The sequence below is a fragment of the Salmo trutta genome, chromosome 14, assembly GCF_901001165.1.
Source record: "Salmo trutta chromosome 14, fSalTru1.1, whole genome shotgun sequence".
In the NCBI taxonomy this organism is placed as follows: domain Eukaryota; kingdom Metazoa; phylum Chordata; class Actinopteri; order Salmoniformes; family Salmonidae; genus Salmo; species Salmo trutta.
The window spans coordinates 82,750,658-82,777,747 of record NC_042970.1 but is presented as its reverse complement, the minus strand read 5'-3'; the positions used below and the strand labels follow the sequence as shown (position 1 = coordinate 82,777,747).

General features: G+C 46.1%; 1 protein-coding gene across 1 annotated transcript; it reads left to right on the top strand.

The window, feature by feature from the left end:
* Positions 1 to 27,090, top strand: LOC115147670 (poly(A)-specific ribonuclease PARN-like). Its single transcript, XM_029689961.1, has 26 exons — positions 1 to 112; positions 335 to 412; positions 578 to 657; positions 4,632 to 4,699; positions 5,193 to 5,274; positions 5,449 to 5,509; positions 5,723 to 5,888; positions 6,467 to 6,529; positions 6,714 to 6,752; positions 7,046 to 7,088; positions 8,305 to 8,385; positions 8,640 to 8,696; positions 8,894 to 8,971; positions 11,506 to 11,549; positions 12,321 to 12,363; positions 12,473 to 12,548; positions 16,079 to 16,189; positions 17,072 to 17,141; positions 17,763 to 17,818; positions 18,308 to 18,394; positions 19,336 to 19,410; positions 19,864 to 20,059; positions 20,250 to 20,398; positions 22,694 to 22,760; positions 22,877 to 23,037; positions 25,604 to 27,090. The coding sequence occupies exons 1-26, from the start codon at positions 94 to 96 to the stop codon at positions 25,648 to 25,650; spliced, it is 2,097 nt and encodes a 698-aa protein (XP_029545821.1). The 5' UTR covers positions 1 to 93; the 3' UTR covers positions 25,651 to 27,090.

Here is a 27,090-nt window from a genome sequence, read left to right as displayed (position 1 = left end):
AAACGTCACTACGCCGGAAGTGTTGGAAAAGATTAAAATCCTCTTGAGTGACAGCGGCGGTTTGGTACATTGTATTTTTGTCTTTCTGTAGGGATGGAGGTGACACGAACAAGTAATTCATCTCTTTATGCACCCTTATAGCTGATATACACTAAGATTATATTCCTATGCTATTAGATACTCAACGTTAGCTGTCGTTTCTCACCGCACAATCATGATTCCGTTCATGTCCGCGAGGTTGTGAAGGCTAACCCGCTAACTAGCATTAATGGCTAGCTTGCGTGTTGAGTAAACCACCAACGCATGTTGGCTGATTGTTGTTTTTGTGTTACAGATTTCAAAGACAGTTTAAACACTGTGTACAGCGCAATAGAGGAAGCAGACTTTCTCGCAATCGATGGGGAATTTTCAGGTAAGCCATTGTTAGCTAGCTATTTAACTGGCAAACGTTTATAGTTATCTTAGCTAGCTCGCTGGCCAACCAGTTTCTGTGGCTGCTACAAGCGCAGTCGGTTTTGAACTCTGACATCTATAATTTTCTAGTTAATACAATAGAAAATACACTTTTCGGTTTCAGGTATTAGCGATGGGCCCAACGTCAGCGCACTGACTAACGGGTTGGACACGCCAGAGGAGCGCTACATGAAGCTAAAAAAGGTAAGTCAAGAGAGGCATGCGTTTAGAGTTGGGGTCAATGCGGTTTCTGCATTATGCTGCATTTACTTGACACTACAACATTTTATGGCAGCCATGTTGGTTCCCCGTTAGTTTAACATGGGAAATATTTAACAATGCTATGTAAAGGAATGTCTAGAACTACAACGATATTCAAAACTCTAACAGATTGCCTAACACTAAATGACTCTGGTTATAAATGTCGGTCAGGTACTGAGTGAGTAGGTACAGTTGAAGTCGGAAGTTTACATACACCTTAGCCAAAGATATCTAAACTCATTTTTTTTCACAATTCCTGGCATTTAATCCTAGTAAAAATTCCCTGTCTTAGGTCAGTTAAGATCACCACTTTCATTTAAGAATGTGAAATGTCAGAACAATAGTAGAGAGAATTATTTATTTCAGCTTTTATTTCTTTCATCACATTCCCAGTGGGTCAGAAGTTTACGTACACTCAATTAGTATTTGATAGTGTTTAAATTGTTTAACTTGGGTCAAAGGTTTCACATAGCCTTCCACAAGCTAACAACAATAAGTTGGGTGAATTTTGACCCATTCCTCTTGACAGAGCTGGTGTAAGTGAAACAGGTTTGTAGGCCTCCTTGCTCGCACAAGCTTTTTCAGTTCTGCCCACAAATTTTCTATAGGGTTGAGGTCAGGGCTTTGTGATGGCCACTCCAATACCTTGACTTTGTTGTCCTTAAGCCATTGTGACACAACTTTGGAAGTATGCTTGGGGTCAATGTCCATTTGGAAGACCCATTTGCGACTAAGCTTTAACTTCCTGACTGATGTCGTGAGATTTTGTTTCAATATATCCACATAATTTTCATTCCTCATGATGCCATCTATTTTGTGAAGTGCACCAGTCCCTCCTGCAGCAAAGCACCGCCACAACATGATGCTGCCACCCCCGTGCTTCACGGTTGGGATGGTGTTCTTCGGCTTGCAAGCCTCCCCCTTTTTCCTCCAAACATAACGATGGTTATTATGGCCAAACAGTTCTATTTTAGTTTCATCAGACCAGAGGACATTTCTCCAAAAAGTACGATCTTTGTCCCCGTGTGCAGTTGCAAACCGTAGTCTACCTTTTTTATGGCGGTTTTGGAGCCGTGGCTTCTTCCTTGCTGAGCGGCCTTTCAGGTTATGTCGATATAGGACTCGTTTTACCGTGGATATAGATATTTTTGTACCTGTTTCCTCCAGCATCTTAACAAGGTCCTTTGCTGTTGTTCTGGGATTGATTTGCACTTTTCGCACAAAAGTACATTAATCTCTAGGAGACAGAATGCGTCTCCTTCCTGAGCATTATGACGGCTGCGTGGTCCCATGGTGTTTATGCTGGCATACTATTGTTTGTACAGATGAACGTGGTACCTTCAGGCATTTGGAAATTGCTCCCAAGGATGAACCAGACTTGTGGAAGTCAACTTTTTTTTTCTGAAGTCTTGGCTGATTTCTTTAGATTTTTCCCATGATGTCAAGCAAAGAGGCACAGAGTTTGAATGTAGGCCTTGAAATACATCCACAGGTACACCTTCAATTGACTCAAATGATGCCAATTAGCCTATCAGAAGCTTCTAAAGCCATGACATAATTTTCTGGGATTCTCCAAGCTGTTTAAAGGCACAGTTAACTTAGTGTATGTAAACTTCTGACTAGAGGTCGACCGATTATGATTTTTCAACGCCGATACCGATTATTGGAGGACCAAAAAAAGCCTATTTCTTTTAATTTTATAATTCTTTTTTTAAATGTATTTTATTTTTTGGAATTTATTTGTTATAATGACAATTACAACAATACTGAATGAACACCTATTTTAACTTAATATAATACATCAATAAAATCAATTTAGCCTCAAATAAATAATGAAACATGTTCAATTTGGTTTAAATAATGCAAAAACAAAGTGTTGGAGAAGAAAGTAAAAGTGCAATATGTGCCATGTAAGAAAGCTAACGTTTAAGTTCCTTGCTCAGAACATGAGAACATATGAAAGCTGGTGGTTCCTTTTAACATGAGTCTTCAATATTCCCAGGTAAGAAGTTTTAGGTTATAGTTATTGTAGGAATTATAGGACTATTTCTCGCTATACGATTTGTATTTCATATACCTTTGACAATTGGATGTTCTTATAGGCACGTTAGTATTGCCAGTGTAACAGTATAGCTTCCGTCCCTCTCCTCGCTCCTACCTGGGCTCGAACCAGGAACACATAGACCACAGCCACCCTCAAAGCAGCGTTACCCATGCAGAGTAAGGGGAACAACTACTCCAAGTCTCAGAGCGATTGACGTTTGAAACGCTATTAGCACGCACCCCCGCTAACTAGCTAGCCATTTCACATCGGTTACACCAGCCTAATCTCGGGAGTTGATATGTTTGAAGTCATAAACAGCACAATGCTTGAAGCATTGCGAAGAGCTGCTGGCAAACGCACAAAAGTGCTGTTTGAATGAAGGCTTACGAGCCTGCTGGTGCCTACCATCGCTCAGTCAGACTGCTCTATCAAATCATAGACTTAATTATAACATAACACACAATACGAGCCTTAGGTCATTAATATGGTAAAATCCGGAAACTATCATTTCGAAAACAAAACGTTTTTTCTTTCAGTGAAATACGAAACCGTTCCGTATTTTATCTAACGGATGGCATCCCTAAGTGTAAATATTGCAGTTACATTGTACAACCTTCAATGTTATGTCCTAATTAATTACGGCCTTTGTTAGTAATAAATGGACTTCAAACAGTTCGTAATGAGCCAGGCGGCCCAAACTGCTGCATATACCCTGACTGCTTGCATGGAACGCAAGAGAAGTGACACAATTTCCCTAGTAATAAGAAATTCATGTTAGCAGGCAATATTAACTAAATATGCAGGTTTAGAAATATATACTTGTGTATTGATTTTAAAGAAAGGCATTGATGTTTATGGTTAGGTACATTGGTGCAATGACAGGGCTTTTTCGCAAATGCGCTTGTTAAATCATCACCCGTTTGTCGAAGTAGGCTGTGATTCAATGAGAAATTAACAGGCACCGCATCGATTATATGCAACGCAGGACACGTTAGGTAAACTAGTAATATCATCAACCATGTGTAGTTAACTAGTGATTATGTGAAGATTGATTGTTTTTTTTATATAAGTTTAATGCTAGCTAGCAACTTACCTTGGCTTCTTGCTGCCCTAGTGTAACAGGTAGTCAGCCTGCCACGCAGGCTCCTCGTGGAGTGCAAAGTAAGGCAGGTGGTTAGAGCGTTGGACTAGGAACCGGAAGGTTGCAAAAACGAATCCCCGAGCTGACAAGGTAAAAATCTGTCGTTCTGCCCCTGAACAAGGCACTTAACCCACCGTTCCTAAGCCGTCATTGAAAATAAGAATGTGTTCTTAACTGACTTGCCTAGTTAAATAAAGGTGTATACATTTTTTTTTTTTAAATGGCAAATCGGTGTCCAAAAATACCGATTACCGTTTGTTATGAAAACTTGAAATCGGCCCTAATTAATTGGCCATTCCGATTAATCGGTCGACCTCTACTTCTGACCCACTAAAATTGTGATACAGTGAATTATAAGTGAAATCTGTCTGTAAACAAAATTACTTGTGTCATGCACAAAGTAGATGTCTTAACTGACTTGCTAAATCTATAGTTGTTAACAAGAAATTTGGAGTGGTTGAAAAACGAGTTTTAATGACTCCAACCTAAGTGTATGTAAACTTCCGACTGTATAGAACTAATAATGTAGCGAGGTAGCGTGCGTAACTTTTTATTTCATGGCTGAATTTGATCATGGTTTTTGGGTGTTTTTGATTCCTGGAGTCTATGTATGGCCCCACGTGTGCCACAACAAGGCCACCTGCTATCGGTCCTGCTTTAAATGTACACGTTTGACTCTCTCTCCACTCCTCTGGCTCTCCACCCCCCCCCCCCCCTCTCTCTCTTATGCAGCATTCTATGGATTTCTTGCTGTTTCAGTTTGGACTGTGTACGTTCACATATGACCAGGCAGAGTCCAAGTGAGTGGGACTTTTCTCTCTTAGGTTTAACCTTCCTTCCTCCACCACAATTGTTAGGGTCCTGGGCCACACGCGCAGTCGATTTTGAACTGAGTGACATTTGAGTAACATGAAGCTTCTCAGAGTAGGAGTGCTGATTTAGGGTCAGTTTTTAGCCTTTCGGCTCATTCTGAATGAGACTCCATATGGACCTGCTCCTATATCAGCCATCTTACTTAGATAAGCTTGACACATAGGACCCCTGACCTGACTCCAGATCAGTTAGTGATTTAGCCAACTCTTCTCTGTTGTGTTGTTACACTGTCATAACAAACGGGTTGTTTGAAATACAGATCTGGGACCAGTCTGCCACAGAATGAAATAAAGGCTGATTTAGTGTTAAATAGAAGTCTAAGTCAGCTATATTGAATGATGTGATCTCTATGCAGGCTATAGGAATGTTTAACCTACCTGACCTGCTGTTCTTTCTCTCCCGGTGTTTTTGTCCCCACAGCTACGTCATAAAGACTTTTAATTTTTATATATTCCCAAAGCCATTCAACAGAACCTCACCAGACACCAAGTTCATCTGCCAGGTTAGAAAACCATGGTCTGTTTTATTTAATCCGGGTGGTACAAGCATTTCTTATTGGACAGGTTTAGGTTGTCACTCCCCGTTTCAGCCCTTTTGCTTCTCTTTCATTCCTGGAGAGGACGACCCATGTTGCCCCTGGCGGTGCTTCGTTAAATATGATTGTTTGTTATTTCAGAGTTCCAGCATAGACTTCCTGGCCAGTCAGGGTTTTGACTTCAACAAAGTGTTCCGTCACGGTAGGTGGCATTCTGTCTGGTTGCCGTAGAAATCCGAACTTGGACAATAAAGAGGATCGATTGATTTTATTGATTGAAGCTACTCTAGCTAACTCCTCCCCTGTTCTGGTTGCTCTAGATATTCCAACTGGGACAATAAAGATGACTAAGTGATTGATTTAAGCTAACCAACACGCCGCCATCTAACCCCGCCTCCTTTTGTGGTTGCCGTAGGGATCCCGTACCTGAACCAGGAAGAGGAAGTGCAGCTGCGGGAGCAGTATGAGGAGAGGCGGAGTCAGAGTAACGGATCAGGAAACCCCTCCTACATCTCCCCCAACTCAAACAAAGGCCCCGGCAGCATCCCCGAGGAGCACAGGGAGTACATCGGACGAGTGGTGTAAGTTTAAACCTGACTCCCATTTCTAGTTACAACTTTAGATTGTAGTTGCATGTGGTAACGGAGTGGTGAGAGTTGACAGCCTGGTCCCAAATCTGTCCCTAGCCACCCGCTGATACCAGGTCCTCCAGCCACCACTAGCCCCTTTCCCTCCCTAACCACCCGCTGACACCAGTTCCTCCAGCCGCCCCTTTCCCTAGCCACCCGCTGATACCAGTTCCTCCAGCCACCGCTAGCCCCTTTCCCTCCCTAGCCACCCGCTGATACCAGTTCCTCCAGCCACCACTAGCCACCTGCTGACACCTGTTCCTCCAGCCGCCCCTTTCCCTCCCTAGCCACCTGCTGACACCAGTTCCTCCATAGTTGTCCTTCATATAAGGCATGGTTTAAACTCCTCCAAACGGGTGTTACAGCCTCAGTGGGGAACCCGTCCTACGGTCCACAGTGAAGTCACATGGTACTGATTTATGTCTAGCTGAGCAGAAATCCATGGTAACAGTCCAGACACCACCCTTCAGCTCCAGCCCTGAATGCATCCCTGTAGTCGTTTTGTTTAGTCTTCCTCTTGTCCCTTACAGAGAGAAGGTGGAATCTCTGTTCACTACCTCAGAGAAGACTGTGGACCTGGAGCCCTGCACAGGGTAAAGAAACGTGTGTGTGTGTGTGTGTGTGTGTGTGTGTGAAATGTGCATTTATTCAACACTTTTTCAGTCTCAAAGGGCTTTACCATGTTAACATGGCTCTCCTGATCCCCAGCTACATTTACCATTGTTTTGTTTATTAAGAACCTCCATTCCCCCTGTTCTGTTCTCTGCTCCACTCCAGGTTTCAGAGGAAGCTGATCTACCAGACACTCAACTCCAAGTAAATACTTTCTGTCCTTCAAGACCAGCAATGTTCTAGAACTCTGCAGATATAATTCAGTGTTCCACCCCATGAATACAGGGAGATGAATGAAATCCACTTTTTAATTGTTTGTTTACATTCTGCTATTTCTAAAACAAATGAATTGGGGTTTATAACTGTAGTTTTAACGCTGCTTAGTCACAATTAATGTTAATCATAAAATGTTTATATATTTACCAGTACTGCGCGTGTATATTGTACAGAGATGACATATCTTTATAGAAGGATAATGTTGGTCTAATCTCCTATAGGTTCCCAAAGGGCCTTCATGTTGAGACCTTGGAGACAGAGAAGGTCAGTCTGCCAGCTAGATCAGTGGTTCTCAAACCTCTCCTCAGGGGGGACCCACAGCCAGTCCATGTATTTGATCTATTCCAGAGCCCTACGGGACTCCTGATCACGGCCGGTTGTGATACAGCCCGGGATCGATCCAGGGTCTGAAGTGACGCCTCTAGCACTTTCGATACAGTGCCTTAAACCGCTAGCATACCTGATTCAACTAATCAAGACCTTTTATATTAGGGACAAGGGTCCCGAGTGGCGCAGCGGTTTAAGGCACTGCATCGAAGTGCTAGAGGCATCACTACAGACCCTGGTTCAATCCCGGGCTGTATCACAACCAGCTGTGATCAGGAGTCCCGTAGGGCAGTGCACAATGGGCCCAGCATCAACCGGGTTAGGGGAGGGGTAGGCCGTCATTGTAAAATAAGAATTAGTTCTTAACAGACTTGCCTAGTTAAATAAAACGATTAAGCTAGAGGATGTAATGCGGGATACCAGTTTCAACTTTAGTTTAGGCCTCCATTTTAACTGTCTTTATACCTATGGCAGAGTTACTCAGGGATTTTCTACGTTAGTAATCAGGATTAATGAAATTAATTTCTTTTCTCTGGAGTATAACTGTGCTTAGAGTAACTTTTGTCTCCAGTCAGTGTGAGGTGTATGTTTGTTTACATTATAAACACATGTGTGTTATATTATATATGGTGGTCCAGAAAGAGCAACACCTCCAGATCTAGAAGGAACAACAAAATGCTTAGAGTACAGAAATACTACCTTGCCTGTGTTCTAGTCTGACCTCTTGCCTGTGTTCTAGTCTGACCCCCCTGCCGGTGTTCTAGTCTGACCCCCCTGCCGGTGTTCTAGTCTGACCCCCCTGCCGGTGTTCTAGTCTGACCCCCCTGCCGGTGTTCTAGTCTGACCCCCCTGCCGGTGTTCTAGTCTGACCCCCCTGCCGGTGTTCTAGTCTCATCCAGATCTCGAAGGAATAACACAATGCTTAGAGTACAGAAATACTATCATGTAATGTGAGTCATGCTGTGGGATTGTCTCCAGTCAGTAGGTGTTATATTATCAGTAGGTGTGTGTTGTACATTATAGACAGGTGTATTATGATGATATATGGTGTTTCAGAAAGAGGGATTGTCTCCAGTCAGTAGGTGTTATATTATCAGTAGGTGTGTGTTGTACATTATAGACAGGTGTATTATGATGATATATGGTGTTTCAGAAAGAGCGTTACATCCAGATCAGCAAGGTGGACGACGAGGAGCGGAAGAGGAGAGAACGGCAGAAACAGGAGAGGGAACAGGTGACGTTCCGTCTACCGTTTTTCTAAAAAGCAAACCAACATTCCAGAACATTTCTCTCTGTGGTGTTCTAGATGGAAGCAGTCTAAACACAGTAACTCCAAAATGACATGACCAGCTGAATTTCCTTCTACTGTATCTAAAAAGCAGACGGTACATTTCTTCTTGAAACGTTCCAAAACTTCACCCCTTTGTAGTTTCTTTGCAATGTTTTGCTATGTTTCCTACTGAACATGACCCTCGTCAATCCTTCCAGGGGGAGCTGAATGACGCTGTGGGATTCTCCAGGGTCATACACGCCATCTCCAAATCTGTGAGTTACCCTGACAACCTGTTATCAAATTGTTGTTTGTTCTGTTATGTTACGATGTACAGTATATGCCAACTGCCTTTGCAATCCACCACTGAAACTATAAGGAATATTTTAGTTGAGTGAGTTCTCCTTTATCTCTCTTGGGCGCTATACCTTTAGGATGGGACTCATCTCTTTTCCCCCTCTCTCCAACCCAGGGAAAGTTGGTGGTTGGCCACAACATGCTGTTGGACGTCATGCACACCATCCATCAGTTCTACTGCGTACTGCCAGAGGTACAAACACGCACCATTTATATGAACACAATGGTTTATTTTTTATTTCACCTTTATTTAAACAGGTAGGCTAGTTGAGAACAAGTTCTCATTTACAACTGCGACCTGGCCAAGATTAAGCAAAGCAGTGCGACACAAACAACACAGAGTTACACATAGAATAAACAAACATATAGTCAATAACACAATAGAAAAAAAGTCTATATACAGTGCGTGCAGAAGATGAATGTGCAAGTAGCGATACTGGGGTGCAAAGGAGAAGAAAAAAAATAACAGTATGGGGATGAGGTGGTTGGATGGGCTATTTACAGATGGGCTATGTACAGGTGCAGTGATCTGTGAGCTGCTCTGACAGCTGATGCTTAAAGTTAGTGAGGGAGATATGAGTCTCCAGCTTCAGTGATTTTTGCAATTCGTTTCAGTCATTGGCAGCAGAGAACTGGAAGGAAAGGTGGCCAAAGGAGGAATTGGCTTTGGGGGTAACCAGTGAAATATACCTGCTGGAGCGTGTGCTACGGGTGGGTGCTGCTATGGTGACCAGTGAGCTGAGATAAGGCGGGGCTTTACCTGGCAAAGACTTATAGATGCCCTGCAGCCAGTGGGTTTGGCGACGAATATGAAGCAAGGGCCAGCCAACGAGAGCATACAGGTCGCAGTGGTGGGTAGTATATGGGGCTTTGGTGACAAAACGGATGGCACTGTGATGGACTGCATCCAATTTGCTGAGTAGAGTGTTGGAGGCTATTTTGTAAATGACATTGCCGAAGTCAAGGATCGGTAGGATAGTCAGTTTTACGAGGATATGTTTGGCAGCATGGGTGAAGGATGCTTTGTTGCGAAATAAGAAGCCGATTATAGATTTATTTTTGGATTGGAGATGCTTAATGTGAGTCTGGAAGGAGAGTTTACAGTCTAAGCAGATACCCAGGTATTTGTAGATGTCAGAACCGTCCAGAGTAGTGATGCTGGACAGGCAGGCAGGTGCTGGTAGCGATCGGTTGAAGAGCATGCGTTTAGTTTTACTTGCATTTAAGAGCAGTTGGAGGCCACGGAAAGAGAGTTGTATGGCATTTGAAGCTTGTCTGGAGGTTAAGTGTCCAAAGAAGGGCCAGAAGTATACAGAATGGTATCGTCTGCGTAGAAGTGGATCAGAGATTCACCAGCAGCAAGAGCGACATCATTGATGTATACAGAGAAAAGAGTCGGCCCGAGAATTGAACCCTGTGGCACCCCCATAGACTACCAGAGGTCCGGACAACAGGCCCTCCGATTTGACACACTGAACTGTCTGAGAAGTAGTTGGTGAACCAGGCGAGGCAGTCATTTGAGAAACCAAGGCTGTTGAGTCTTCCAATAAGAATATGGTGATTGACCGTGTCGAAAGCCTTGGCCAGGTCGATGAATACGGCTGCACAGTAATGTCTCTTATCGATGGAGGTTATGATATCGTTTAGGACCTTGAGCGTGGCTGAGGTGCACCCATGACCAGCTCGGAAACCAGATTGCATAGCGGAGAAGGTACGGTGGGGATTCGAGATGGTCGGTGATCTGTTTTGTTAACTTGTCTTTCGAAGACCTTAGAAAGGCAGGGTAGGATATAGGTCTGTAGCAGTTTGGGTCTGGAGTGTCTCCCCCTTTGAAGAGGGGGATGACTGCGGCAGCTTTCCAATCTTTGGGGCTCTCAGACGATACGAAAGAGGTTGAACAGACTAGTAATAGGGGTTGCAAAAAATGTGGCTGATAATTTAGAAAGAGGGTCCAGATTGTTTAGCTCTTTCAGAACATCAGCTATCTGGATTTGGGTGAAGGAGAAATGGGGGAGGCTTGGGCAAATTGCTGTGGGGGGTGCAGGGCTGTTTACCAGGGTAGGGGTGGCCAGGTGGAAAGCATGGCCAGCTGTAGAAAAATGCTAATTGAAATTCTCTATTATTGTGGATTTATCGGTGGTGACAGTGTTTCCTAGCCTCAGAGCAGTGGGCAGCTGGGAGGAGGTGCTCTTATTCTCCATGGACTTTTGTGTCCAAGAACTTTTTGGAGTTTGTGCTGCAGGATGCAAATTTCTGTTTGCAAAAGTTAGCCTTAGCTTTCCTAACTGTTTGTGTATATTGGTTCCTAACTTCCCTGAAAAGTTGCATATCGCAGGGTCTATTCGATGCTAATGCAGTACGCCATAGGATGTTTTTGTGCTTGTCAAGGGCAGTCAGGTCTGGAGTGAACCCAGGGCTATATCTGTTCCTGGTTCTACATTTTTTGAATGGGGCATGCTTATTTAAGATTGTGAGGAAAGCACTTTTAAAGAATAACCAGGCGTATTCTACTGATGGAATGAGGTCGGAGACACAGTGGTTTAGAATTGGAGACACAGTGGTTTAGAATTGGAGACACAGTGGTTTAGAATTGGAGACACAGTGGTTTAGAATTGGAGACACAGTGGTTTAGAATTGGAGACACAGTGGTTTAGAATTGGAGACACAGTGGTTTAGAAGAACCTTGTCGCTTTTCTATTTGACAAAGTCTTTCTTTCTTCCCCACAGGACCTGAATGACTTTAAAGAAGTCACTCAGTGTGTCTTCCCCAGGTAAATACATTCTGCTACGTCAGGGTTTCGGTGGGTCTTCTCCGGGTAAATGCATACTGCGCTCCGTCAGGGTTTAGGTGGGTCTCCTCCAGGTAAATACATACTACGTCAGGGTTTAGGTGGGTCTTCCCCGGGTAAATGCATACTGCGCTACGTCAGGGTTTAGGTGGGTCTTCTCCGGGTAAATACATACTGCGCTCCGTCAGGGTTTAGGTGGGTCTCCTCCAGGTAAATACATACTACGTCAGGGTTTAGGTGGGTCTCCTCCAGGTAAATACATACTACGTCAGGGTTTAGGTGGGTCTTCCCCGGGTAAATGCATACTGCTACAACTTCTCTATGGGCCGTTCTGGCTCTGACAAGGCTTACCACTACTTTGACCTAACCTCTCTGGGAGTCAGTCTATTTATCTGGTGCACTGTTAATCTAGAACCCTCTCCAGTAGCCCAGAGGTTGGAGAGGGTGACCAGCAGCTGGAAGAGCCGGCGACACACATGGGAATGAACTGACAGCTGAAAGGCTGCTGGTCTGCTGATTCCACCCCACCCCCAAAATCTCCTGCCATTGTGCAAGGCACTTAACCCACATGTTTTTCCTCCAGGAGGGCTCCCCCTCAGCGCGTGCGCCGCCCTCCCCCCTCAGCGCGTGCGCCGCCCTCCCCCCTCAGCGCGTGCGCCGCCCTCCCCCCCAGCGCGTGTATATCTGGTGCTGTTGGTAAAGACAGATGTCCCTTTCTAACCAATGGACCAAGTATTTTCTTTGTTTCCTCAGGCTGTTGGACACCAAGCTCATGGCCACTACGCAACCTTTCAAGGTAATACTATTTTAAGTATTTAGATGTCAGGTTATAAAAGGATGTCATGAAACCCCCTGTGGAAGTCTGAAGAATATTTATTTTGACTTTGTTATTTTAACCCTTCTAGGAGTTGATCAACATCACGTCTCTAGCAGAGCTGCAGAAACAGCTGAAAGAGAGCCCCTTCAAATCTCCGAAAGTTGGTAAGAGAACATGACAACTACACCATGTTAAAGGAACAGGAAGTTTATTTCAAAAGCTAGCAGCTGGCGCTTGGGCAGCTGGCACTCGGGCAGCTGATGCAAAGGCTAAAATGGCTTAGAAAAAAATAGGATTTCAGCTAATAGGGAGGAGTATCTAACAAAATAACTACATCACATGAACTAAATCATACAGCTTTTAACATATAATAGAAATGGTGGTACATTTGTGTACAAAATTCTAACTTAACCTATATTGTCTATAGTAAGGACAAGATTCTATAGCAGTGGTTCTCAACTCGGTGTACTAGGAGCCCCTGGCGGTACCAGACCTATCCACAGGGGGTGCCTGAAGACTCATGAGACCATAGGCTTACTGTTAAAATGCAAGAGGGAGTACTTCAGGGGTACTCCGGACAGAGCAAAATATACTTGGTATTTTAACCGAGGTTGAACCATAGATCTATAGGACCTGTGTAGATACTGTAATGGTGTTCAAAGTAGGGGACGTGACCCCAGGGCAACTGCAGTGGGGTCACTTTTTTTTAGGAGTACAGATTATTGTATGGGACCATATAATAACAAAAATCTAAGTTTAGCAGTGTGGATAAAATCAATGGGTTAGCAGAGCCAGAAAGAAATTCAATGTATAACCAACCCATGTCAGCGTTTCCCAAACTCTATCCTCGGGACCCCAATGGGTTTCACGTTTTGGTTCATGGTTCTCACCCCCTACCATAGACTTACGCAGTAATTATGACAACTTCCAGAGGACGTCCTACAACCTATCAGAGCTCTTGTATGAACTGAACTGACATGTTGTCCATCCAATCAAAGGATCAGAGAATGTCAGAATCTGGTACTGAAAGTAGAAGCTACAGCTAGCTAGCACTGCGGTGAAAGTTGACTCAAAGAGAGAAATACAGTAGTTGAACGTTTTTTAACAAAGTCATTTCTTCCAAAATAAAGTTAGAGATTAATTATTTTTCAGTTTTACTCCAAGTAGCTAGCAAATGCAGCTACCTAGTTTAGCCTACTGAAACACGCTGCTCAAACATGGGATGCTATGTTAGCTGGCTATGACTATCCAACACTGGAACTCTTCCAAGTCAAGGTAAGCTTTTGGTTTGACTAATGTATTGCCACTGGGGTCCGCCAACTGTAAGTGGTAAACTGCTTAGTGACTGTACACTGTAATGTTACTGCATGATTGTAGCAGGTTTACTAACGCGTTAGTTCTATTGGCTGTGTTGACTATGTTACTTGAGCTAATATGGTGACAATGATGTAGTCCTTGTGTTAGCGGTTATATGGTATGTCTTGGAAGGTTTTCTCGCCTGGTCACACAGCGCATGTGTTGTGCATTGAAGTCCACAAGCGAAGGGATAAGGTGAGAGGAGAGCGCATAGATGTGAGCAGGAAAACAACGTGGCTGCTATGAAAGTCAACACGTGATAAAGGGTGTATTCATTTATCCGATTCTGTTAACTTTTCTCAAACTGAAGCAACTGGAACAAAACGAGGTTAAACATACCTGAATTTGTCTAATAGAAACTCTCATTAGAAATGTGGACTAATTGATTACACCCTAGATCAGCTAGATGCAGGCAAGAGTGTGCAAGGCGGTATTGAATGTGTCACGATCACCTCAAATGTTTATCTCGACCTGTGTGCACCTACGTTGTAAACTTTCATTCATAGGCTGGGTTGTAGCAACATCACGATGGGTACAGGGACAATGTGAGTATCGTGTAGTAGCCTAAACCTATCGATGTTACATTGAATTGGGTGAATGGAATATGAATGACCGTCAATATGCTGTAATAGAAATAAGGCCAAGCTCATGGGGGGGGGGGGGAAACCTGACCTTTGTTGTGATAATTGCTTTGTTTGCTCTATAACCTGTTAGTTCATATGCCTTGCCACCGTGATATATAGGCCTAAGGCCGAGACAATAAGACTGGCAGAATTAATTCAAACAACTTTTTGTTTCATCACAAAACCGGACAGCAACATCTGTCTGTCCACAAATCATTTTGCATGTTTAAAACAGTTGCTTGACCATGCTGTAGGTCATGTAAGTTAATGTTTCCGACATTTTTTGGACTGCTAAACAACTATCGACTTCGAACCACGAAGCTTTACCGCAAGTCGAAAATGAATCAAGAGCTTTCCATGTTGTCCAGCTGTGTCTAACATTTCACGTAAACCCTGTTTCTTGTCTGCATCGAAGTAGCGGTCCTTGTACCTAGCATCGAGCATGGTGGCGACACAGTAGAGGCTCAGAGAGATCACAACCGAATCGCTTGTTTGCAGACTCTTGTAGAGTACTTTCCAAGTTAACCCCACGGTCTGTGTCGGCAGTTTTGTTGAGCAGGCGTTTCAATGCCATGACAGAGGGTATCACGTCTGCTGCAGACGCAGTTGATGAGCTTATTTCTCCAGTCAGTTGTTCGAATGGAGCTAGGAGTGTTCATGTTTCAAACATGTTCTCAAATGCGATTGAAATGGCAGCAGCGGTATGAGAACCAGCACATTCTTGAGCAATACGGCTTTCCTCAGTACAAAATCCTCGTCGACACACTGTGCTGTCGGACTCCGCATGCTCATGGGGCTGACATCGCTGGTCCAAATGGAAGTCGTGACGCCCATAGCAAGCAGCATAATGAATTCCATTATCTTGGCTTTAATGGATTTCGCCTTTGAGTTGTCTCGCTGAAATGTAATTACTCTTTAAAATGACTGCTCGACATGAACTTGTTTAGTTGTTGGAAGTGTACACTTAACTAGAAAAAGATTTTGTTCTGTGTCGCGCTGTATTTTTCGTGGCGTCATTACGTCATGTACTTACGTTATATGTATGCACGTCTGTAGAATAGGACAGGTCTCCATCCATGGCTAATGTGGTGTCTGATTACAGTAGAGTAGGACAGGTCTCCATCCATGGCTAATGTAGTGTCTGATTACAGTAGAGTAGGACAGGTCTCCATCCATGGCTAATGTGGTGTCTGATTACAGTAGAGTAGGACAGGTCTCCATCCATGGCTAATGTAGTGTCTGATTACAGTAGAGTAGGACAGGTCTCCATCCATGGCTAATGTGGTGTCTGATTACAGTAGAGTAGGACAGGTCTCCATCCATGGCTAATGTAGTGTCTGATTACAGTAGAGTAGGACAGGTCTCCATCCATGGCTAATGTAGTGTCTGATTACAGTAGAGTAGGACAGGTCTCCATCCATGGCTAATGTAGTGTCTGATTACAGTAGAGTAGGACAGGTCTCCATCCATGGCTAATGTGGTGTCTGATTACAGTAGAGTAGGACAGGTCTCCATCCATGGCTAATGTAGTGTCTGATTACAGTAGAATAGGACAGGTCTCCATCCATGGCTAATGTAGTGTCTGATTACAGTAGAATAGGACAGGTCTCCATCCATGGCTAATGTAGTGTCTGATTACAGTAGAATAGGACAGGTCTCCATCCATGGCTAATGTAGTGTCTGATTTATCCCTGTTTCTTTCCTCTGTGGCCCAGTAACCGCGGAGGGGTTCCCCAGCTACGATACAGCCCAGGAACAGCTCCACGAGGCGGGCTACGATGCCTATATCACTGGCCTCTGCTTCATCTCCATGGCCAACTACCTAGGTACTACCATTTACACTGTATACCGCTATTACGTCACTGGCCTGTGGCTCTAACCCTACGCCACTGGCCTGTGGCTCTAACCCTACGCCACTGGCCTGTGGCTCTAACCCTACGCCACTGGCCTGTGGCTCTAACCCTACGCCACTGGCCTGTGGCTCTAACCCTACGTCACTGGCCTGTGGCTCTAACCCTACGTCACTGGCCTGTGGCTCTAACCCTACGTCACTGGCCTGTGCTTCAATGGCCTTTTCTCATTTGGGCAGAAGTCTGCTCTCCTCCTTTCTCTGCTCTGTGGTCAAAGATGTCAGTTGGTTAGTAGGGAACAGAAGTCCTCCCCTCGTCGACAGTCACCTCTCCATTGAGGATAGTCGAAGTGTATCCTACCCTAAGTCCTTCATGGAAGAGTTTATCTGCCACTTCCCCTTTTTGAATCAGGTGTTGTCGGAGGAGACAAGCATGTACTCACTTAAAACGATAAGTAGCATATTGTTTTTATCTATAAAAAGTCTTGCACAACTTAATTTGTTTACGTCACTTGACACTTCTTTTGAGATCCACCCTGTAAATGTAATTTGCCTCATGTTGTGCTAGGGGAGGACTCATGTCATACAAGTGCATTTTCATCCATGTTCCCTTATTGCTGCGCCTCCTCAATTTACCTGACCATTTTCAAAAAGGATGCGGGAGGTGAGCAAATCCAATGGAGAGAAGACCATCTCCATGGTAACACTACCGCTTACCGTTAGTGAAAACGGATGGGGGACAGTACCATGGACAGCTTTGAATCTCTTATGCCATGTAGACTATATCAGTAGCTGCTGTCATGTGTTTGGTCATCGGTGGCTGTTTCTCGATCTTTAAAACTATCTCTTTCCTTCTCAGGTACTTTCCTGACTCCTCCCAGAGCCCACATCCCATCCCAATCTAAACTCATCCAACCCTTCGTCAACAAGTAAGATCTTTGTTCTCCCCTTAAGTTTCTTTACCTCTACGAAGGGGACTCGTATATCCCCTACCTCAACTTAGTCCTAGTGTAGTTATAACACATCTGTCAGCTTTATAATGCTACGTTGACGTCTCATGTCTTCGCCAGACTGTTCCTGATGAGGATCATAGATATTCCCTACCTCAACATGTCTTAGTGTAGTTATAACGCATCTGTCAGCTGTATGAAGCGTTATAATGCTACGTTGACGTCTCATGTCTTCGCCAGACTGTTCCTGATGAGGATCATAGATATTCCCTACCTCAACATGTCTTAGTGTAGTTATAACGCATCTGTCAGCTGTATGAAGCGTTATAATGCTACGTTGACGTCTCATGTCTTCGCCAGACTGTTCCTGATGAGGATCATAGATATTCCCTACCTCAACATGTCTTAGTGTAGTTATAACGCATCTGTCAGCTGTATGAAGCGTTATAATGCTACGTTGACGTCTCATGTCTTCGCCAGACTGTTCCTGATGAGGATCATAGATATTCCCTACCTCAACATGTCTTAGTGTAGTTATAACGCATCTGTCAGCTGTATGAAGCGTTATAATGCTACGTTGACGTCTCATGTCTTCGCCAGACTGTTCCTGATGAGGATCATAGATATTCCCTACCTCAACATCAGCGGACCAGACCGTGAGTATTTCAATGTAATACAATATACTGTACAACACCATATCCTACAGCACAGTAGTATTAGTAGTTTAATGTGTTACTATATACTGTACAACACCATATCCTACAGCACAGTAGTATTAGTAGTTCAATGTGTTACTATATACTGTACAACACCATATCCTACAGCACAGTAGTATTAGTAGTTTAATGTGATACTATATACTGTACAACACCATATCCTACAGCACAGTATTAGTAGTTTAATGTGTTACTATATACTGTACAACACCATATCCTACAGCACAGTAGTATTAGACACCACCTCGTCTGCATATAGTCGGCAGCCAAAGGAAAATGGAGAGGATTTATGAAAGATGGCATATAGAAATGGACCGTGGCAATGATGTATATAAACCTATCATTGGCCAGTGGTGACTGAGAACTTTCCTTGTTCCCCTCTTTCCCCCCCTCTCTATCTCCCCCCTTTCCCTTCATTCCCCTCTACAGTCCAGCCCAAGAGGGATCATGTTCTGTACGTCACCTTCCCGAAGGAGTGGAAGACCAGTGACCTCTACCAGCTGTTCAGTGCCTTTGGTAAGACCCACCACATTATATGATAATAATATAGGCTGTTCAGAAGACACTTTTTATCTAAAACAATGTACAATTTCGCGTTGGTGGTCCCAGTGGGAATCAAAGCCACTGTCCTGGCCTTGCAAGTGGGCCACCACACAAACCAGTCACTACCAACTGGGCCACCACACAAACCAGTCACTACCAACTGGGCCACCACGCCCACCAGTCACTACCAACTGGGCCACCACGCCCACCAGTCACTACCAACTGGGCCACCACGCCCACCAGTCACGACCAACTGGGCCACCACGCCCACCAGTCACTACCAACTGGGCCACCACGCCCACCAGTCACGACCAACTGGGCCACCACGCCCACCAGTCACTACCACCAACCGGGCCACCACGCCCACCAGTCACTACCACCAACCGGGCCACCACGCCCACCAGTCACTACCACCAACCGGGCCACCACGCCCACCAGTCACTACCACCAACCGGGCCACCACGCCCACCAGTCACTACCACCAACCGGGCCACCACGCCCACCAGTCACTACCAACTGGGCCACCACGCCCACCAGTCACTACCACCAACCGGGCCACCACGCCCACCAGTCACTACCACCAACCGGGCCACCACGCCCACCAGTCACTACCACCAACCGGGCCACCACGCCCACCAGTCACTACCACCAACCGGGCCACCACGCCCACCAGTCACTACCACCAACCGGGCCACCACGCCCACCAGTCACTACCACCAACCGGGCCACCACGCCCACCAGTCACTACCACCAACCGGGCCACCACGCCCACCAGTCACTACCACCAACCGGGCCACCACGCCCACCAGTCACTACCACCAACCGGGCCACCACGCCCACCAGTCACTACCACCAACCGGGCCACCACGCCAGGAAACCTTTTTAATTCCCATGTCTTCCCCCATTTCTCCTAGGTAACATCCAGGTGTCGTGGATTGATGACACGTCAGCGTTTGTCTCTCTGAGTCAGACAGACCAGGTACAGATCGGTGAGTACTGGCCTATCCATAAGCCTGTTCCCTATATAGTGAGCTACCTTTGACCCAGAGACCAGCCCTGTTCCCTATATAGAGCGCTACCTTTGACCCAGAGACCAGTACTTGACTTGGGCCAGAGCTCACATGATCGGAGTACCGGGCCAGCAGCACCTCAAATGTTCTACTGCTTGAGTCCTGGCACCTCCTTATAGAAGACATTGAACTATTGCAGAGTTCCTGCAGCTACATATTAATGGTCCAGGATGAACAGCTGTTTCAGGCCTTGTGGAGCACTGCCAGAGGCCTGACCCCCGTTCCCCTGCCTTTAGCCAGAGGCCTGACCCCCGTTCCCCTGCCTTTAGCCAGAGGCCTGACCCCCGTTCCCCTGCCTTTAGCCAGAGGCCTGACCCCCGTTCGCCTGCCTTTAGCCAGAGGCCTGACCCCTGTTCTCTCATCTGTGTCTAGCGATTAACACCAGTCGCTATGCAGAGAGCTACCGTATCCAGACGTATGCAGAGTACGTCCAGGGCAGACAGCAGGTCAGGGAGAGCCAGGGCCACTCTACCCAGTCCTGGGATGAGGACGGCTGGGTTAAACCACACTACACCTCCCCCTCTACAGTTGGTGCTGGTCCTACTGGCTACAGCTACGGTCACAGCAGGTACACCTCTTACAAAGACACCACTTCATTTCATGGACGTGTCTTGAAAGGCGTCTGTCAATTAAAATGTCCATGTTTTATATTAAAATAAGCTAAGGATGTCCTCCAGCGTTCCACAAGTTCTCCATGGAATCTGTAAGGCAGGTTGATGTTTAAATGTGAAGGCCGGTCTGTGTGTTGTACGCGTCAGGCCGTCATTGGGGAAACGCTGCGTCAGTCCTATCCAGGAGGAGCAGCCTACAGACGGAGAGGCTCAGAGATCACACGCTGACGGATGGAGTGGCTACACGCACTCTCACACACACTCCGACACGGGCAGCAAGAAGATCAGGACCGACGGTAAGGACGCTCACACTCACACACACTCTCCTGCTTGAAGACAGACAGTAACTAAGTGTATATATCCACCACCAGAGTACAAACCATGAACAAAATGTTTAAAGGAAAACACTGATCAAGAAACACCTGTTCTGATGTGGTCTGTTGTCGTCTCTAGAGGTGTGGAGATCTGGTCTGTGTTGTCGTCTCTAGGGGTGTGGAGATCTGGTCTGTGTTGTCGTCTCTAGGGGTGTGGAGATCTGGTCTGTGTTGTCGTCTCTAGGGGTGTGGAGATCTGGTCTGTGTTGTCGTCTCTAGGGGTGTGGAGATCTGGTCTGTGTTGTCGTCTCTAGGGGTGTGGAGATCTGGTCTGTGTTGTCGTCTCTAGGGGTGTGGAGATCTGGTCTGTGTTGTCGTCTCTAGGGGTGTGGAGATCTGGTCTGTGTTGTCGTCTCTAGGGGTGTGGAGATCTGGTCTGTGTTGTCGTCTCTAGGGGTGTGGAGATCTGGTCTGTGTTGTCGTCTCTAGGGGTGTGGAGATGTGGTCTGTGTTGTCGTCTCTAGGGGGGTGGAGATGTGGTCTGTGTTGTCGTCTCTAGGGGGGTGGAGATGTGGTCTGTGTTGTCGGCTCTGGGGGGGGGGGGGGGGGGTGGAGATCTGGTCTGTGTTGTCGGCTCTGGGGGGGGGAGATCTGGTCTGTGTTGTCGGCTCTGGGGGGGGGGGGGGGGGGGGGGTGGAGATCTGGTCTGTGTTGTCGGCTCTGGGGGGGGGGGGTGGAGATCTGGTCTGTGTTGTCGGCTCTGGGGGGGGGGGTGGAGATCTGGTCTGTGTTGTCGGCTCTGGGGGGGGGGGGGTGTGGAGATCTGGTCTGTGTTGTCGTCTCTAGGGGTGTGGAGATCTGGTCTGTGTTGTCGTCTCTAGGGGTGTGGAGATCTGGTCTGTGTTGTCGTCTCTAGGGGTGTGGAGATCTGGTCTGTGTTGTCGTCTCTAGGGGTGTGGAGATCTGGTCTGTGTTGTCGTCTCTAGGGGTGTGGAGATCTGGTCTGTGTTGTCGTCTCTAGGGGTGTGGAGATCTGGTCTGTGTTGTCGGCTCTGGGGGGGGGGGGGGGGGGGTGGAGATCTGGTCTGTGTTGTCGGCTCTGGGGGGGGGGGGGGGGGTGGAGATCTGGCCTGTGTTGTCGGCTCTGGGGGGGGGTGGAGATCTGGTCTGTGTTGTCGGCTCTGGGGGGGGGGGGGTGGAGATCTGGTCTGTGTTGTCGGCTCTGGGGGGGGGGGGGTGGAGATCTGGTCTGTGTTGTCGGCTCTGGGGGGGGGGGGTGGAGATCTGGTCTGTGTTGTCGGCTCTGGGGGGGGGGGGGTGGAGATCTGGTCTGTGTTGTCGGCTCTGGGGGGGGGGGGGTGGAGATCTGGTCTGTGTTGTCGGCTCTGGGGGGGGGGGGGGTGGAGATCTGGTCTGTGTTGTCGGCTCTGGGGGGGGGGGGGTGGAGATCTGGTCTGTGTTGTCGGCTCTGGGGGGGGGGGTGGAGATCTGGTCTGTTGTCTCTAGGGGGGTGGAGATCTGATCTGGTCTGTGTTGTCTCTAGGGGTGTGTGGAGATCTGGTCTGTGTTGTCGGCTCTGGGGGGGGGGGGGGGGGGGGTGGAGATCTGGTCTGTGTTGTCGGCTCTGGGGGGGGGGGGGGGAGATCTGGTCTGTGTTGTCGGCTCTGGGGGGGGGGGGGGGGAGATCTGGTCTGTGTTGTCGGCTCTGGGGGGGGGGGTGGAGATCTGGTCTGTGTTGTCGGCTCTGGGGGGGGGGGGTGGAGATCTGGTCTGTGTTGTCGGCTCTGGGGGGGGGGTGGAGATCTGGTCTGTGTTGTCGGCTCTGGGGGGGGGGGGGGGTGGAGATCTGGTCTGTGTTGTCGGCTCTGGGGGGGGGGTGGAGATCTGGTCTGTGTTGTCGGCTCTGGGGGGGGGGTGGAGATCTGGTCTGGTCTGTGTTGTCGGCTCTGGGGGGGGGGTGGAGATCTGGTCTGGTCTGTTGTCTCGGCTCTGGGGGGGGGGTGGAGATCTGGTCTGGTCTGTTGTCTCTAGGGGGGTGGAGATCTGATCTGGTCTGTGTTGTCTCTAGGGGTGTGTGGAGATCTGATCTGGTCTGTGTTGTCTCTAGGGGTGTGTGGAGATCTGGTCTGTGTTGTCTCTAGGGGTGTGTGGAGATCTGGTCTGTGTTGTCTCTAGGGGTGTGTGGAGATCTGGTCTGTGTTGTCTCTAGGGGTGTGTGGAGATCTGGACTGTGTTGTCTCTAGGGGTGTGTGGAGATCTGATCTGTGTTGTCTCTAGGGGTGTGTGTACGGACGTATGCAGGAGTAGTGGACAGTAGGACGTCAGAAGGCTGGATGAAAACTCAGTAAGTAAAGATGTGTACAGTTGAACATGTAACTCCGGTACTTTTAGTGCTGCCTTAAACTACCTGGGTGTTCGTTGAAGGAAGTTAAGCCTGTGATTGGTTGCTGTTCCCTGTAGGTCTGGGTCTGATTCGTCGAGCATGAGTCCGATCCAGGAAGAGGTGGGGTCGGAGGCGGTAGACGACGCCAGTGATCCGGCGCTGGGCGAATGGCAACAGCAGCCTTCGACCAATCAGAGCAAGAAGGGCCGCAAGAACAACAAGAAGAGGAAGGCTGATGGTGAGACGAGTGAGAGAACCGTGCGTGTGTTCTGGAAGGCTTGTTTTAAAGTGTGTATTGATCCATCAAATCAAGCTTTATTTCTACAGCACATTTCAGACATGACTGTACACAAACCATGGATTAAAAACACTGAAAATAGAAACTGAAATATTTACTACACAACAAACATAAGTGGATAAAAAAACAGAATAACAACTGAACGACTAAAGCACCTTAAGGAAATGCAAAGCTACAAATGTGCTTTGTAAAAATGTCCACAGTTTTGCCCCCCTCAGGTTCTCTGGCAGGCTATTCCAGAGGCTGGGGTATAGTAACTAAAGGCTGCCTCTCCATGCCTCTTGGTCCCCCTCAGGTTCTCTGGCAGGCTATTCCAGAGGCTGGGGTATAGTAACTAAAGGCTGCCTCTCCATGCCTCTTGGTCCCCCTCAGGTTCTCTGGCAGGCTATTCCAGAGGCTGGGGTATAGTAACTAAAGGCTGCCTCTCCATGCCTCTTGGTCTGAGGCGTTGGGAGAGTTAAAAGGCCAGAGGACCTGAGGGACCTACTGGGTACATCACTTAACTTCTTGGGGCTATTTGGGACGTTAGCGTGCCACCCGTGGCGCACCCTATCAACAGCAGGTGCATGTCAAGAGCGGCAAATTTGAAACCTAATAAATGTCAAAATTCAAGTTTTTCAAACATACAACTATCTGACACCCTTTGAAAGATAAACATCTCCTTAATCTAACCACGTTGTCCGATTTCAAAAAGGTTTTACGGGGAAAGCATAAAGTTAGGTTACGTTAGGAGAGTACATTGACAATAGCTGTGTGTACTGTATTGTCAATTCAAAGACGGGCGTCACCAAAACCATAAAATCAGCTAAAATTATGCACTAACCTTTTACAATCTCCATCACATGACACTCCTAGGACATTATGTTAGACAATGCATGCATTTTTAGTTCTATCAAGTTCATATTTATATCTAAAAACAGCGTTTTACTATGGCGTTGATGTTCAGGAAATCGTTTCCCTCCAATACCGGCAGTCAAGTCATGACAACAAAATAATTAATATTAGAAAACATTGGTAAAATATTATATTGTCATTCAAAGAATTATAGATTTACATCTCTTGAACGCAATGGACTTGCCAGATTTAAAATTAACCTTACTGGGAAATCACACTTTGCAATAATCTGAGCACTGCGCCCAGAAAAATACGCATTGCGATACAGACTAACCGCCATGTTGGAGAGATCTAAAATCGAAAATACTATGTAAATAATCCATTACCTTTGATTCTCTTCATCAGATGTCACTTCCAAAGAATCCCAGGTCCATAACGAATGTAGTTTTGTTCAAAAAAGCTCATCATTTATGTCCAAAAACCTCCGTGTTGTTAGCACATGATCTAAGCCAGCCGGACTTCACTTCACTTCACGAACGGAAAAAAGATATTTACGTTCGTTCAAACATGTCAAACGTTGTATCGCATAAATCATTAGGGCCTTTTTTAACCAGAACATGAATAAAATTCAAGGCGGACCATTGGGTTCTCTTTTAAAACGTTTCGGAATGAGAGTACCCACCATCAACTCGCGCGCAAGGTGTCTAATGGGCCATCACCGTTCCAAGGCTCTTCTTCAGTCAGATCTCAGAGTAGAAGACTCAAAACACTTTGTAAAGGCTGGGGACATCTTGTGGAAGCAATAGGAAGTGCCAAAACATTCCTCAGCCCCTTTGTTTTTCAATGGCAGAGGCTGAAAGTCAATTCAACACATCAGGTATCCACTTCCTGTCAGAATCTGTCTCAGGTTTTTGCCTGCCAAATGAGTTCTGTTATACTCACAGACACCATTCAAACAGTTTTAGAAACTTTAGGGTGTTTTCTATCCATATATAATAAGTATATGCATATTGTAGTTACTGGGTAGGATTAGTAACCAGATTAAATCGGGTACATTTTTTTATCCAGCCGTGAAAATACTGCCCCCTATACCCTAACAGGTTAAAAGCATGTCTGACATATTGAGGTGCACAATCATGGATTGATTTAAAAACCAATAGAATGATCTTAACATGAATTGTAAAACTCGCAGCCAGTCCAGAGACCTTAAAACCGGTGTGTTGTGTTCTCTGTCTGGTCGTGTTGCAGCGTTCTGTATGTTTTGCAGTTGACCAATGGCTTTCTTGGGTAGACAAGACAGGAGAGCATTACAGTAGTCAAGCCTGCTTGTAATAAAAGCATGGATGAGTCTCTCTGTATCAATGTTCCTTTATTGCTGGTGAATTAAAATGTGCGGCCAGATTCTCTGGGTTTCGGCTCCAGCAATAAGAACCTCGGTCTTGTCTTGATGAAGTTGAACCATCCAAGTATTTAAATCTCTAATAGTCTAATTGATCTGTGGAGCTAACATCCTCTAGTGCCAGACCCTGATAGTTGGCTGTGCTTTTGCTCTGTGCTTCTCTGTATTGGAACAGTTGTCTGTAGCACCGTCACCAGTACAACACACCAGTGGTGTACCTCAGGTTGACTGACTGGGACTGTCTCTCTATCTCTCATCTTTCCCTCCCTCTAGGTGCAGAGACGACGTCTTCTCTGTTCGACGTTCCTGAGGTCTGGTAGCGATGGAACCGAGCCCCTGGCTCCTTACCACCTTGGTTCCTACTTCGTACCCCTAGCCACTTGACTCCTACCCCCTAGGACCGGGTTTGGAACTAGGCCTGAAGTTTCAACCAGCTACACTTATCTGACTGGCTGAGAGAAATGTCTTAAAGCCATAAATCATGGTAGGAGTCCTCAGCATGTGGTATAGCAGGATATTCCTTCGGAAAGAAAAATCAGTCCTAAATGGCTCCCTATTCCCTATATAGTGCACTACTTTTAACCACGGTCAATAGGGCTCTGGTTCAAAGTAGTGCACTATGGATTGAATTAGGGTGCCATTTGGGACATATTCAATCTTTTTTTTTCACTGTCTTTATTTTGCTCGCACTGTTTTTCAAGTCTGATTTATTGATTACTAAATCCCGTGTATTGTGATGGATTAGGTAGTTACCACTCTGCATGTTGTGGTGCTACTGACACCTGTTCAATACAGAGAGAGAACTCACACCCAGGCTTAGTTCTAATCACCTAACCCATCAGGGTCTGAAATGGCAGCCTAATCTCTGTTCCACTACACTTAACTAGGGTCTATAGCGCTCTGGTCAAAACGAGTGCTCTGTATAGGGGATGGGGGCCATTTGGTACACAGCCAGGGTCTGTGTTCCATGAGGATCGACGTTACAGAATATTCATCTAGAAATACACTATCTAGATTGATGCGCTTCTTTGTTCTATAGAAGAGGGAATCGTGTCATTCATCTGGTGTGTATTTTCTATGTTGTATCATCCTGAACACCAGGCTAGTTGTTCCACGACCACCTAGTTACTGTCACCGAGTCTGAAATCTTTCCCCTCACTGTGTCTGTTACCGGTGCCAAACCGGTTTAGTTTTAACCGTAAAAATGTTGCCTCCTTGTCTCGTTCATAGTGAACCATTTAAGTGTCTCTTAAACCCCCCACCCCCCCAATGCCACTTGACTGATTCTAGTGTAATACTGTCCTGGTGCTGTAATAATATTTTAAATGTAGTTTAACTTCCTTTTAAAAAAATATGTATAAAGTTAAAGCCCCTTCCCTCTAATTGTATAGATCCTGCTAGAACCTTCTCCAAGGGTGTATCCTAAATGACTCCCTGTATAGTGCAGTGTACTAGAAAGGGAATAGGGAGCCATTTTGTGAAACAACAAGATGTGGTTTTTGGCGTGGTTGGTCTTTTCCCTACAACAGACGGTCTAGTGGCATTACTTTTGTATGGAAGACATTTTTGTGGCGTTTAAATGTCTTTATTTTTGCTGTCTTACTTTCCCCTCGTTGTAACTCCTCCCCTGCAACTGTGTGAAATATTGTATCAATGCAAAATGTGTCAACGTTAAGAATACGTATGCTGTTTTTGTATGAAAAATGTTAAAACAAATATTTCCTTATGAACAGGAACAATTAAAGAACGTTTCTTAGTAA

Bases quoted from the DNA above. Each gene is read 5' to 3' on its own strand.
- LOC115147670 (XM_029689961.1), top strand. The intron at 5,510-5,722 runs GTAGGTGGCATT...TGGTTGCCGTAG, and splicing joins CAACAAAGTGTTCCGTCACG to GGATCCCGTACCTGAACCAG. The intron at 12,549-16,078 runs GTAAGAGAACAT...TCTGTGGCCCAG, and splicing joins CTTCAAATCTCCGAAAGTTG to TAACCGCGGAGGGGTTCCCC.